General features: G+C 44.2%; 1 protein-coding gene across 3 annotated transcripts in view; it reads left to right on the forward strand.

The window, feature by feature from the left end:
- Nucleotides 1–12,527, forward strand: part of LOC122647586 — a 118,124-nt gene that overhangs the window by 56,194 nt on the left and 49,403 nt on the right. For all 3 annotated transcript variants that reach the window (XR_006330931.1, XM_043840946.1, XM_043840947.1), the window contains exon 11: nucleotides 6,656–6,766. Coding sequence is in view for 2 of the 3 variants with exons in the window: in XM_043840946.1 (XP_043696881.1) it covers nucleotides 6,656–6,766 (111 nt within the window). In the remaining variant the exon portion in view is untranslated. The remainder of the gene's footprint in view (nucleotides 1–6,655; nucleotides 6,767–12,527) is intronic.

Here is a 12,527-nt window from a genome sequence, read left to right on the forward strand (position 1 = left end):
CGACTTCTGGGCTCTAAACTTCGACACATCCAGAATTGCAGAGGGACTGTCAAGGGATTCCGTTGCCAAATTGGTGAAACCAGCACTGTGCGAACAGTTTTGCAGCGAGCTCAGGGAAAAAGCTGAAGTTGAATTTGTCGCAATAGTTGTAGACGAGCCAATGGGAGCATCCTCGATCGAAGCAGCCAGAGAAGCCAGCCTTAGGGGGCCAAGGATCGAGGATACTGTGTTGGTTGCAGGCGACAGAGGAGCGCCGGAGGAAGTTAGTGGAGCCACAGGCACAGGAACCGAGGGGTCTTCCCTGCATGACGGAGAAGCAAAGACGTGGTGGACGCGGCGACGTCGTCGATGGCGGTGGCCCACTTTTACCCTTCCTCTGCTGGGAGACCTGGAATGGCTTGAGGGCAGAGGAGGAGCAGGGTCGCCAGCGGCGACCGGTTGACGACCAGAAGAGGTGGGGATAGGAGCCGAAGGACCAATGTGTTCGTCTTGGGGAGACAAAATGCTTGAGGCATTGGCAGCTTGAACTGGAGAAGTTGGAACATCTTCAGGGGCAGCGATGGCAACTTGGACAGGAGAAGACAGGCCCTCATCATGGACGACTACAGGAGCTTTGCCGGAGCAGACATGAGAGTGATGCCCAAAAACTTTGCAGTGTAAGCAGTGGGGGGGGGATCCTTTGACGATGGTGATGGAGGAAGGCGGAGGGCGATCTGCTGGGACATTGATGCAAATTCTTGCAAAAGATAATCGGTCCATTTTGAGAGTACGAGCGTCTGAATAAAGAGGGTATCCCAAGACCGAACCAATTCTGCTCAAGCATTCTTTACTCCAGTAATGGAAGGGAAGACCTGGCAGGGCAATCCACAAGGGAATGGAGCTGAAGTCGACCTTGTGGAGCTGGATGTAGGGATCCCACTGGCGAAGGAAGATTGGTATGGGGCCAACAAGCCAAGGAGCACCATCCAGAGCTCTGGCCTTGGTTTCATCAGAAAAGAACTTGAAGATGAAGACACCGCTGTCGAGCAGGAAGATATCTACAGAACCTCGAGCTCTCCATTGCTTAGTGAGGGATGCTTTGACAGTGTTGAACGATGGTCTTGAACCAAGGAAGTGACCTACTAGGCATGACTGCCATTTAGAAATTTCTGGAGAGAGGAGATTGCTGGGGCATAGGGCGAATGAAGCACCATCTTCAAAAGATGGTTTAACATAATGGAGGGTGAGATCAGAACTAGAGGAAGAGGAAGGATGAGCTAGCAGGGACGACCTTGAAATTGGTCTAGGGGAGGGGATGGTTTCGAAGGTGGCAGGGGGCGTGGGGATGGTGGTTGTTTGGGTGCTGGAGGTGGTCATGGTGGAGGTGTTGGCTGTACAAGTGATAGGAGGTCTTGAGTTGGTGGTGGTGGTGGAGGTGGTGGTGGGGGAGGGGGAGGTGGCCGGAGGATGGAGGTGGAGGGAGCTCATCCTTGAAAAAACCTCATAGCAGCTTCTTTCATAAACCCTATTTCTTCCCCAAACTGAAAATGACTTTTTCTCTACTATCTTCTTGGACTGTCAGTCCTTCCCCAGACTCCTCTTGGGTTTGGAAGAAGATCCTCTCTCTTAGACATTCAGCTTATGGAAGGATCATTTCTAAGGTTGGAGATGGTACCTCTACAAAACTCTGGCTTGATTACTGGCATCCTTGGGGAGTTCTCCTGCCTTTTGTCAGCTCCAGACAAATTCACAGAATGGGCCTGCATAGACATTCTCTTGTTGCTGTTATTATCGATCAAGATGGTTGGAGTTTGGCTCCATCTGACCAAGTTGAAGATATCTGGAATGCCTTTTCCCCTTTCCACAGGAGCTCCTCTACTTTGGGTGATGCTGTTCGGTGGGCTCCCACCCATTTGGGATTTTTCTCATCCAAATCGGCATGGGATCTCATTAGAACCAAAGGCACGGTGGTCCCCTGGTATAGGCTTGTTTGGTTTAAAGGTCGTATACCTCACCATAGTTTTTGCTCTTGGAGGGCCCTATTTAACTGCCTGCCCACTAAGTGTTTTCTCCAACACCGGCAGATCTCTGTTAGGTCTTCATGTTGCCTTTGCTGGAATGCTACTGAGGATGTTAACCACCTATTTTTTGAATGTCCCTTCTCTTCCTCCATTTGGTCTGCCATCCTTGCAAAATGCTGGCCCAGAAATAGAAGGCTTCGCCCCTTTCACCAAAAATGGAATTGGGTTGCCTCGACTTTCTTAGGGAATTCAGTCTGTGACGCTATTGGAAAACTTGCCTTCAATGCGGTTATCTCTCATATTTGGATGGAGCGCAATCTCAGGACTTGGTCCTCCATGTCAAGAACTTTTACTCAGATTTGGGATTCTATTTCATTTGAAGTTTTAAGTAAAGTTTCTAAGTTTCCCTCTTGCTGTAACCTTTCCTCAAGGAACAGACACATTGTTGTTTCCTGGGGTCTTCCTTCTCCTCCCTCCCCCTCTCCCTTGTAAAAGGTGTCTCCTCCTCATTGTATACTTTTCTTGGATCCCCCCTTGGGGGTTTTCCTTTGGTAATGAATATTTAATTAACCCAAAAAAAAAACATGGTTGAACACTTAATTTTTTTAAAATCGCACCCAAAATGGTAGTTTGACTTAGGACCCTAGGTTGGTAGTGTACGTTGTGTGTATTATATATATACTGATATGACCTATTCCACGCAATCTTTAGTATTAGAACAGATAATTCAAGTACAACAACTTAAATAAGCAAATGGGAATGAAAAGACATCAAATTATGAACTATTTCATAAATTATACATCTAACATTGTTTGTTATATAGAGTCAAATATATTTTGAGTCAACATTTAACAATACAAGCCAACAACTACCAAGTACCAAGTCAGCCCTATCCCTATATGCTAATCCTAATATTGAACGAGTGTCAGGCCTTCAAGTTCAAATCTCCTCCAAGGAAGGTTGTTGGGCAGAAAATCTCCTCCATATGTTGTTCTTAAGCATCAAATCCAAGTACTCCAAGCTTTTTTTGGTAAGATTTGGAGCATATAAGTGATTTGGAGCTGTTTTCTTCATGAACTGGCGAAACTAGTTGAGTTTGCTGACAATAGGTCAAAATTTCGACTGAGAAAAGTAGAAACATGGTATTTAAATAATTGACTTTGTGACATTTTGGCGAGATACCAAAAACTTGGCCGAAACCATGTAATGTTTTGGTATCACATGTGGTTTCAACTCAAGGCTTGTCGAAACCGAGAAAATCATCGAGATCTAGCGAGACTTCGAACCATGAGTGGAATAAGCCATGGTGGGAGATGCAGTACCAAACGGGGTTATCATACGCTGGAGAGCCATCAATTATTCTGAAGAAAAAGGAGAGGCTGTTGTAGAGGCTGAGGGTGGGAAGAAGACACCTGTTTACCCCCGCGGCCCCCTCTTTTAGGGCGCCCATGAAGCTTCCAACAAGTTTCCCAAGTGTGACAGCTTTGACAGGGGCAGCCGGTTTAGTGGTGCTAAGATCCACCTGAGTAGTAACCAGTGCTGAACGAGGAGCAAGAGTTGGAAACATAACAGAGCGCTGATCATAGTTATCAAGGCGGGAAGGCGGCCATGGCGTTTTAGAGGGTAAAAAAACAAGGCGACACCGCCATGGCGGCAAGGCGCTGGACATGGCGCCCAAGGCGACTAAGGAGTCTGGACGCCATGGCTACGCCATGGCGACGCCTTGATAACTATGCGCCGATGATGTTCCTCATGTTGAACCAAATTGTAAGCCTCAAGCAATGTGGGACATTTATCACGACCAAGAACATGGACATGGATGTGGTCATATTCCGGGTTCAGTCCTGTGAGAAAATTGTACACCCTTTCTATCTCACGCTCCCAAAAGAAACTGGCATTTGGAAATGGGGTGATAGAAATCCAATTGTTGCCATAGGTTGTTGAGAGTAGAGTAGCAGGCAGGTAGTGACAACTCCTTCTGAGTGGTCTCATGAACTTGACTACGAAGCTTGAAGATTTGTGCATAACTATTAGATTGGGCATAGGTTTGCTGAACTGCATCCCAGAGTTCCTTAGCAGAATTCATCAGAACAAAAATGGGGCTAATAGTACCATCCATGAAATTTAATAAAAAGGACATCACTAGTGCATCATGGGCCAAACATGTGTTTGCAGCAGTTTAATCAGTTGGTTTAGGAATATCACCACTCAATTATCCTGAAAGATTATTACCCTGGATGGTGAGGAGACATGCTTGGGACCAAATAAGATAGTTGGTTCCATTCAATTTAGTGGGACCTTTTTTGAAGAGTAGGGTTATGGCCATGGGTTCCAAGACGACCCGCCACACTGCCCTCAACTCCTCCTGGAGAGGTAATACCACACTTTCACCCATAAGATGAGGTAATAATGTAAACAAGGATGGAGAGAATCATTCACAAGAGGTGCATCAACTGGCAGCAATATAACAAGGAAAATAGTCCACAAGATGAGTGGAGGGAGAGAGAGAGAGAGAGAGAGCAATACGAGGTGGTGACGGCAGCAACAAGAGAGGCCTAGGGGCCTTGACGATGAGCAGTTGGGGCTGGGAGGCCCTAGCAGTGTGGTAGCAGGGGCTTGGAGTTCCTGGCGAGGTGGTAGCAAGGGCTTAGAGAGCCCTAGCAAGATGGCGGCAGGGGCTGAAAGCCCAGCGGTGATCGTGAGAAAGCAAAGGAGGGGCCAGCTGGGTCAGTCGGACCCTGGCGGTGATCTGGCGGAGGCCCTAGTGGCCAGCAGCAATGGGCGAGAGCCCTGGTAGCAGTGATCATGGAGGGCCTGTTGGCCATGGTAGCGTTAGTGGTCAGCGCTAGGTGGAGGCGGCACGATCTTATGTGACCATGCTCAGCCGTGGGAGGCTGAAGCTTTGAACGCGTAGGGCTGACCTTTGTAAAGGGGAACTTTTGGGAGGTTGTAATTAATCACTTTGATAGGTTAGGTTCTCTGGTTGAACAAATTCAAGATCCTTTTTGTGTTGTTTTGGTTTTTTTTCCCTGTTTTTTAAACCATGGCTATGTTGAATAGTATGCCACAGTTAGGCAGGAACATTTTGCTCATTTCATAATCATTGTGATTGATGGTATAATTTGCTGACTCAAAAGATGGCGATTCAAGAAAGCTTGGACCCACCTCCAATGGATCCCAAATGAGAAAAAATAGAGGAACTGAAATGCACAGCTGGCGGTACCCTGTTTTGCTTCCTTGTTTGTGCAGTTTACTTTTGAGTTACAGAGATGGCTAGATATCACCAGCTGAACCTGTGTAGGCTTGAAAGGAGACTCCAGGGCGACTCTAAGGTACCTGGTGTCGATTCCAACAGACCTCAAACGAAGGAGAAACAAGAATATGAGCTCCATGTGCCTATTTCTTCAAATAAGATCCTCTTTTGGTGTCTCCATGGTCTTCATTCATGCTCCTTTTCTAGATTTCTTCAAACATTTCACATAATAGTCCCTTCCTTGGAACCCCTTTGTAACCTAGGGTTCCAAAGAGAGGAAAGAAAAGGAATAAGAAGGTAACTCGACTCTCAAACTGACAAATTGTGATCTGATATCAAGTTGGAAGTTAAAGAATCTAGGAGAACAAGGAGAAAGAAGAAGAAGAAGAAGAAGAAGAAGAAGAAGAAGAAGAAGAAGAAGAAGAGAGATGATGGTGCAATGTTGTGTTAGAGAATTATCTCTACCACATCTATATTACTTCACTAATAAGATGAAAGGAATTACATACACCTCCCTAGGAAGGTAAAAGGTAAAAAAAATAAATTACAATATAAGACAACTAGGCAATGAACTAGTTCCTAAAGTACCCTTATTACATAAACTCTAACAGCCGGACCATCTTAAATCATTCATACTGATATCATCGAGGCAGTCATTGAACACATCCGCTGAAGGAACATCAATAGGATCACCACCCTGCTTTTCAATGCCAAAGTGGACCCCATTAAAATCACCCGCTAGACCCCAGGGGAGGGAGCCAACTTGTAAAGCAATACAACAGAGGTTGCCCAGAGAATGGCATGCTCTAAGGGACAGTTAAAGGCATAAATGGCTGTGAAGAAAAAAGAACTGTTCCCTTGAACATCACTGATTTTAAGGTGAGGGTATTGGGAAGAGGAGGACAACAGAGGGATCTGAAATTTTTATGGATTCCAAAGAATAGCTTATTGAAAATTATAATTAGCTTTCTTTAATCTATAGCCTAAGAGATGACTTGTTCATTTGTAAGTTGTAACCCTATCAGAGTGATTGAAACAAGGGAACTGTTATTCAGCACCAGACTGTTCTAATATGGAATGGAATAACATATATGTATACGTATGTTATGCCTGGAAGTTCTTTATGAAAACCAATCATTTTCTATCTATGAAAATATGTTAGAAAAATGAAAGATGAAAAAAAAAAAAAAAAATCATTTTGTTGAGATCTTATTTATTCCAACACTTACTCCACCGGGCAACGGGCAAATTTTAATTTGTTGTTTCAATCACAGTTTTGTATCAGAAATTGTTAGGAGTGCCATTTCTCTGGCCATTGAAATGCTGTCTTGTTTCTATCTTCTTTTCATGAATTGAGATTCTTTGTTTGAGAAAACATAAAATTAGATGTTTCTAATGGCAGAGATGGTGCGGAAGTGGTGAACAAATGGCATATATATGTGACTGGTCATAGTTTGGGTGGTGCGTTGGCTACCCTTCTTGCTCTTGAACTTTCATCAAGTCAATGGGCAAAGTGAGTTCTCTGTTCTTTACTCCATATGGTACTTGTACTCTCTTACCTTTCCCATTGGATCTTATCTCAAGATATGTTTTTGTCATGTACAATATTGTTACATATAATGATCGTTTTGACTCGTTCCGGTTACTGTGTGGTATTTGATTTATTTGAAAAACTATGACAGAGGATTCACAAATCCTGGCCTAGTTTCACCTACATTGTAGCATAAATGTATTTTACTCTTTGATTTATGTCCAGCATGTTATTGGGTAAAATTCCTTAATTCCTTTTCTGTTGCTTACTTAACATATATGTATATGTCTGTACATATCATGGTTGTCAAGGCATCGCCTAGGTGTCCAGACTCCAGATGCCTTGGTCTCCTAGGCAGGCGCCATGGTCTCCTTGTTGGTGTCGCCTTGCGTCCAGGCCCTCTCCAACGCTTTGGGCTTAGTAGACGCCATGGCAACTATAGTACGTATGTATGTATTGAAATGAATGAGTGTCAGGTCTAGCTTCAATGTACCTCGTGTGTGCTAAGGTGGAGTTGAATCATCTCCACCTAGCATACCTTATTTGTGTTATCCTTTTAATATATAAATAAAGTGGGCCTCTGTCCTCTAGTTACAAGCCAAATCATTCCGATATTGAACTTGGTATCAGAGTCCCAAAACCCTAAAAAGGGTTTTGTCTTTTTTCTTCTGTGATTGCCACACTGTTCCACCGCCAGTCCTCGAGGTCCTGGCCTCCCCATGTCAAACGTGGTTGACTGAACATGCGATAACGCATGTCACACCATGTATGACCACCGCTGACCGGTGCCTATCGCTCCACCACCATCACCGCCTACCACCTTTTGCTGCCGCCGATCGCCGCCAGGTCTGCAATGCCCTCCCTATGACCTCGCCTAGCTGTTTTGCCCCCCCATTGCAAGGCCCTAGGCCCTGCTGCTATCCCCGCAAGGCACCAGGCTCTCCGTGCTCTCTCCGTGAGCAACTAGGGCCTCCTCCCTTTTGCCATGAGCCACCAGGGCCACCATCCTCTTGCTGCTCGCCCCTAGGTCCTCTGCTTGTGCCTCTGCTACCTTCCACGAAGGGCTCCAGGCCCTTTCGCTTCCACCAAAGGACCTCCAGGCCTCCTGCGGCCCCTGCCACTGTCGTTGCATCACTGCCAGGCCCCACGGCCCCTGCTGCTACCACCGTTAGGCCGCCAGGCTACCACGGTCCCCTGCTGCTGTTACTGTATGTCTGTCAGGCCTTCTTAGGTCTCTGGTGTCTATTCACCGGCCCTCCCTGGTCCTCTGCCTTGACCTGCAAGGCCTCTAGGCCTCTTCCATCTACTTGACCTGTCCTTCATGCCTTGTACGCCTTGCTGCCTGGTCACACTAGCCTTCGTATGGTTTACCACGCCTCTCACATATGATACGGTAGCATCCACATTGCTTCCCTTTATTTTCATACATTTATTTCAGCACCCTCTCAGTTTCTTTTGAGATTTCGACTCAATGGCGAAGGATAGTGATATCACCATCTCCATGGGAGAACTTAAGGTATTGAGGTGAGTTGTATTAGGACTCATGGCCATAATCTCTCTCTCAAGCTGGGACCAACTACATTGAATGGGTCTATTTACTTTACATGGTCACGAGCATACCTATTGACTATTTGTGGGAATCATTTTTTTAGGGTATCTTACAGGTAACACACCCATACCAATGAACGGTACTGCCAAGACTGCTTGGCTTGCTAATGATCCTTTGCTGATGTCTTTTTTTATATTCCATGAATCCTCACATCAGTGCCAGCTTTTTTTTTTGGGTGAATAAAAATTCGTTAACCAAAGAAAGAAAGCCCCAGAAGGGGATACAAAGAGAGGCTCCAAAAGCCAAGGAAAAAAGGTGCTAAACTGAAGAATTACAACCCTTAAAAGGGGAAGTTCCAAGAAGATACCATATGTCTGTTTCTGTGGGAGTCAGTAAACCGCAAAGGGACTGCCGATAGTTTGCTTTCGATATCAAAGGAGATGGAATCCCAAATCTGATGAAAAGATCTGGATTTGGTAGTCCATCTTTTAAGATTTCTCTCAAACCAAATGTGATGCATAGCAGCACTACAAGCCAGTTTACCCACTCGATCACAAAAGGAAGAGCCTCTGAAAGTCATATCCACCCAAATCCTTTCTCTTTGGAAAGGGAGGATCTGTCAATGAACCAGACAGCAACGAGGTAGGAGCCATGACCATATCTTTGAGGAGAATGGGCATTGGAAGAATAGGTGATCAATATCCTCTGGACCATAGACCATTCCAGCACATGATGCAGCGAGGGGACACAGGAATGTGCCTACTAATGAGGAAAGCCTGTGCACGAAGATAGTTAAGAAGCGCACGGCAGAGGGTGAAGCTATATCGAGGGTTGCAACTTGAGAACCAATCTACTTTGCATTAATGACAATATCACCATGAGCTCTAATGAGGTTTCGTACAGACTTCAAACTGAACATGCCAGACTGGGAGGCTTTCCAAGAGATTTTGTCACCCCTTACATGGGAGGACCTATGAATATTTGGGAGAGCAGCCCAGATAAGATCCAGGGGAGGGGGAGAGGGGGCGGAGGATCCCAAGATGACCCCCTAATGATGTGAGAGACCATGGCTAATCTGTCAGAGCCCAAACTGTAAATAGTTCTGTCACCATAATTCGAGATCTCGCCGAGTTTCTCGGTTTTTCGAAATCCCGAGATGAGATGGGGGTTGAGTCACAAAAGTACAATATCTCGGCGAGATCTCGGATCTCGGTGGAGATCTCAGTTTGACATAGGAAAATGCCCATCTAGGTCCTTTATATGAGTGCCAGATCTCGAGATCTTGCTGGAAAATCTTGGTATATAGACACCTATCTATGCCAGGAACCAAGACAGACACTTATTTATGCCTAATATCATTTAAGTAAATGTTTTTGTATTTGTATTTCATTTACTTAAGATATTATTCATAAATAAGCAAATACCCCCCTATTTTAATCCAATAAAAATAGTTAAAAAAAAATTCCAAAAGGAAAAAACTGGATTTTCGACGGTAGGTGCAATTTTCAACTTTCTAATGCTAAGGTTTTTCTCAAATCTAAAAATTCCATAAATCATATTATGATAAAACATTGCTAAAAACCAAAAGTGCGGTAAAATATTCACTTGTTTTCATGTCTAAAAAACTATTTTCATTCAGAGCGATTTTGATAGCATTCGCGCACACCGAATTAAGTTTGACCGGTACATAACTATTTCAATATAAATCAGATTTTAGCAATCTTGGACTTGTTGGAAAGCTTTCTTTTATTGAAGGAGTTATGTACCGGTTAAAGTGTGCAAATGCTGTCAAAATCGCACTGAATGAAAATATATTTTTGGACATCAAAACAAATGAATATTTTACCGCACTTTTGGTTTTTAGCAATGTTTTATCATATTAAGATTTATGGAATTTTTAGATTTGAGAAAAACCCCAGCATTAGAAAGTTGAAAATTGCACCTACCGCCGAAAATCCAATTTTTGTTCTTGAACTGGGGGTTGACTATTTTTCCTTTTGGAATTTGATTTTTTAACTATTTTTATTGGATTCAAATAGGGGGGTATTTGCTTATTATGAATAATATCTTAAGTAAATGAAATACAAATACAAAAGCATTTACTTAAATGATATTAGGCATAAATAAGTGTGTTTGTCCTGTGTCTGTCTTGGTTTCTAGCATAAGTGTCTGTCTTGCTTTCCCACTAAGTGAAACTCCTATTTGGACTTTGTTTTTGCAAAATCTGATAGTGCCATTGTGTTTAAATGGCCTCAAATAGGCTGAATACCAAGTTTCAGACCCAAACTAGGTCTCAAACCCACCGAGATGAGGCTTTGAGTCGAGAAAAAAAAAAGTGCACCAACTTGGCGAGATCTCGACTCGACTGGACTCGGTTTTTCAAAGGTCTGAGTTGGCTCCGAGACCCGAGTTTTCGAACCTTGCTGTCACCCACCTCTAGTAGAAGTACACCAGCAGGATGCCACATACCTAACTAGAGCCTAGTAGAGGCACCATAATCAATCAATGAAGTGATAGAATTGAGGGCAAGGGTCCTAAGTTTCACAATCTTTCTCCAAATCTAGGATGCATCTGAGGAGATAGGGACAGTCCAAATAGAGTCCTTTCGAAGATATCTTTGATAATCAACCCAGATACTTTTTTCCTTGGAGCCTATCTTCCAAATCAGCTTTAAGATTCCAGCTGTATTGGAGTCTTTGAACCGCCTAAGACCTAAACCCCCTTAAGCTTTTGGAAGGCACACTGAGGCCCAGGAGGTAGGGTGAAGAAATCTGGAAGTTTCAGATCCCTTCCAAAGAAAAGAGCACATGAGGGCTTCCAACTTTGCAATAACCGATTGAGGGATACCAAAAATACTTGACCAATACAGATATGAAGCCTGGAGGACTGATCTGATCAGTTCGAGGTACCCATCATAGGAAAGTAGTTTACCTTTCCATAGTTGAAGTCTTTTGCGCATAAGCTCCAGCATCGGGGTGCAATTGTGAGAAGTCAACCGAGAGGGGATCAAGGGGAGGCCCAGGTACTTGACTGGAATGGAACTAAGGGAGAAACCTAAGATCTCTAGGAGGGTAGCTTTGAGATCCTCATAGATACTAGATAGGAAGAGGAGGGACTTGGAGAGGTTGACACGGAGACCTGACATGGGCTCAAATTGGTTAAAAAAGAAATAGGGGATTGAGTTGAGAGGGGGTCAGCTTTGAAGAAAAGCATAAGGTCATCAACAAAGGTCAGGTGGGTGAGATTTAGGACCTTGCACTTGGGGATGGGGGTGATGAGCTTCTAGTCAGTGTGGGATTGGATGCATCTTGAAAGGACCTCGAGAGCAAGGGTGAAAAGGTAAGGGGAGAGGGGGCAACCCTTGACGGATGCTAGTAGAAGAGGAAAAATATCCAGCTGGACTACCATTGATAAGGACGGATAAGTGAGGAGAGATGCAGTGTAGACCCAATGGATGAAGATGGGAGGAAACGACATTTTATTTATGACATCGACAATGAAATCCCATCGTAAGGAGTCAGAAGCCTTATGAATATCTACCTTCAAAAGGGCTGAGGGAGGGTGGTTTTTTCTATAAAAACCTGTAACTATCTCATAGCAAAGGAGGATGTTATCTGAAATGCATCTTGCAGGGACAAAAGTTGATTGGTTTTCACTAACAAGGGAGTCTACAACTAGTTTGAGACGGTTTGCCAAGATTTTGACAAGGAACTTGTAAAGAAGATTGCAAAGGGAAATTTGGCGAAAGTCAAACATGGAGGAGGCACCCTCTCTTTTGGGGATGAGACAGATGAACGTATTGTTAATGGCATGGATCTGGGAGGGTTAAGAAAAAAAACTTCGAAGAGCTTTGGTAAGATCCTCTTTTAAGATGTCCCAGCAAGCTGTAAAAAATCCCATACTAAACCCATCAGGCCCGGGAGCACGGTTTGCCTTATTAGAATGGACGGCTACATGGATTTTAGATTCTGAGGGGATGGACTAGAGTGCCAACTTTGTTCTCCTGAATTCTGCAAAAGAGTTTTGGGATATCGTACATCAGACATATGCCCAGACTAGTACTATGCTCAGATCTATGAGCTCCGTCACCAGTTTTGGAAAACTACTCTAAAGGATCTGTATCTTATTTCCTATTATACTGCTCTAAATGCACTCTGGCAACAACTGGACTTTTATCACCTTGTTCCTATGGCA

This window comes from Telopea speciosissima, unplaced genomic scaffold (assembly GCF_018873765.1).
Source record: "Telopea speciosissima isolate NSW1024214 ecotype Mountain lineage unplaced genomic scaffold, Tspe_v1 Tspe_v1.0080, whole genome shotgun sequence".
Taxonomy (NCBI): Eukaryota; Viridiplantae; Streptophyta; class Magnoliopsida; order Proteales; family Proteaceae; genus Telopea; species Telopea speciosissima.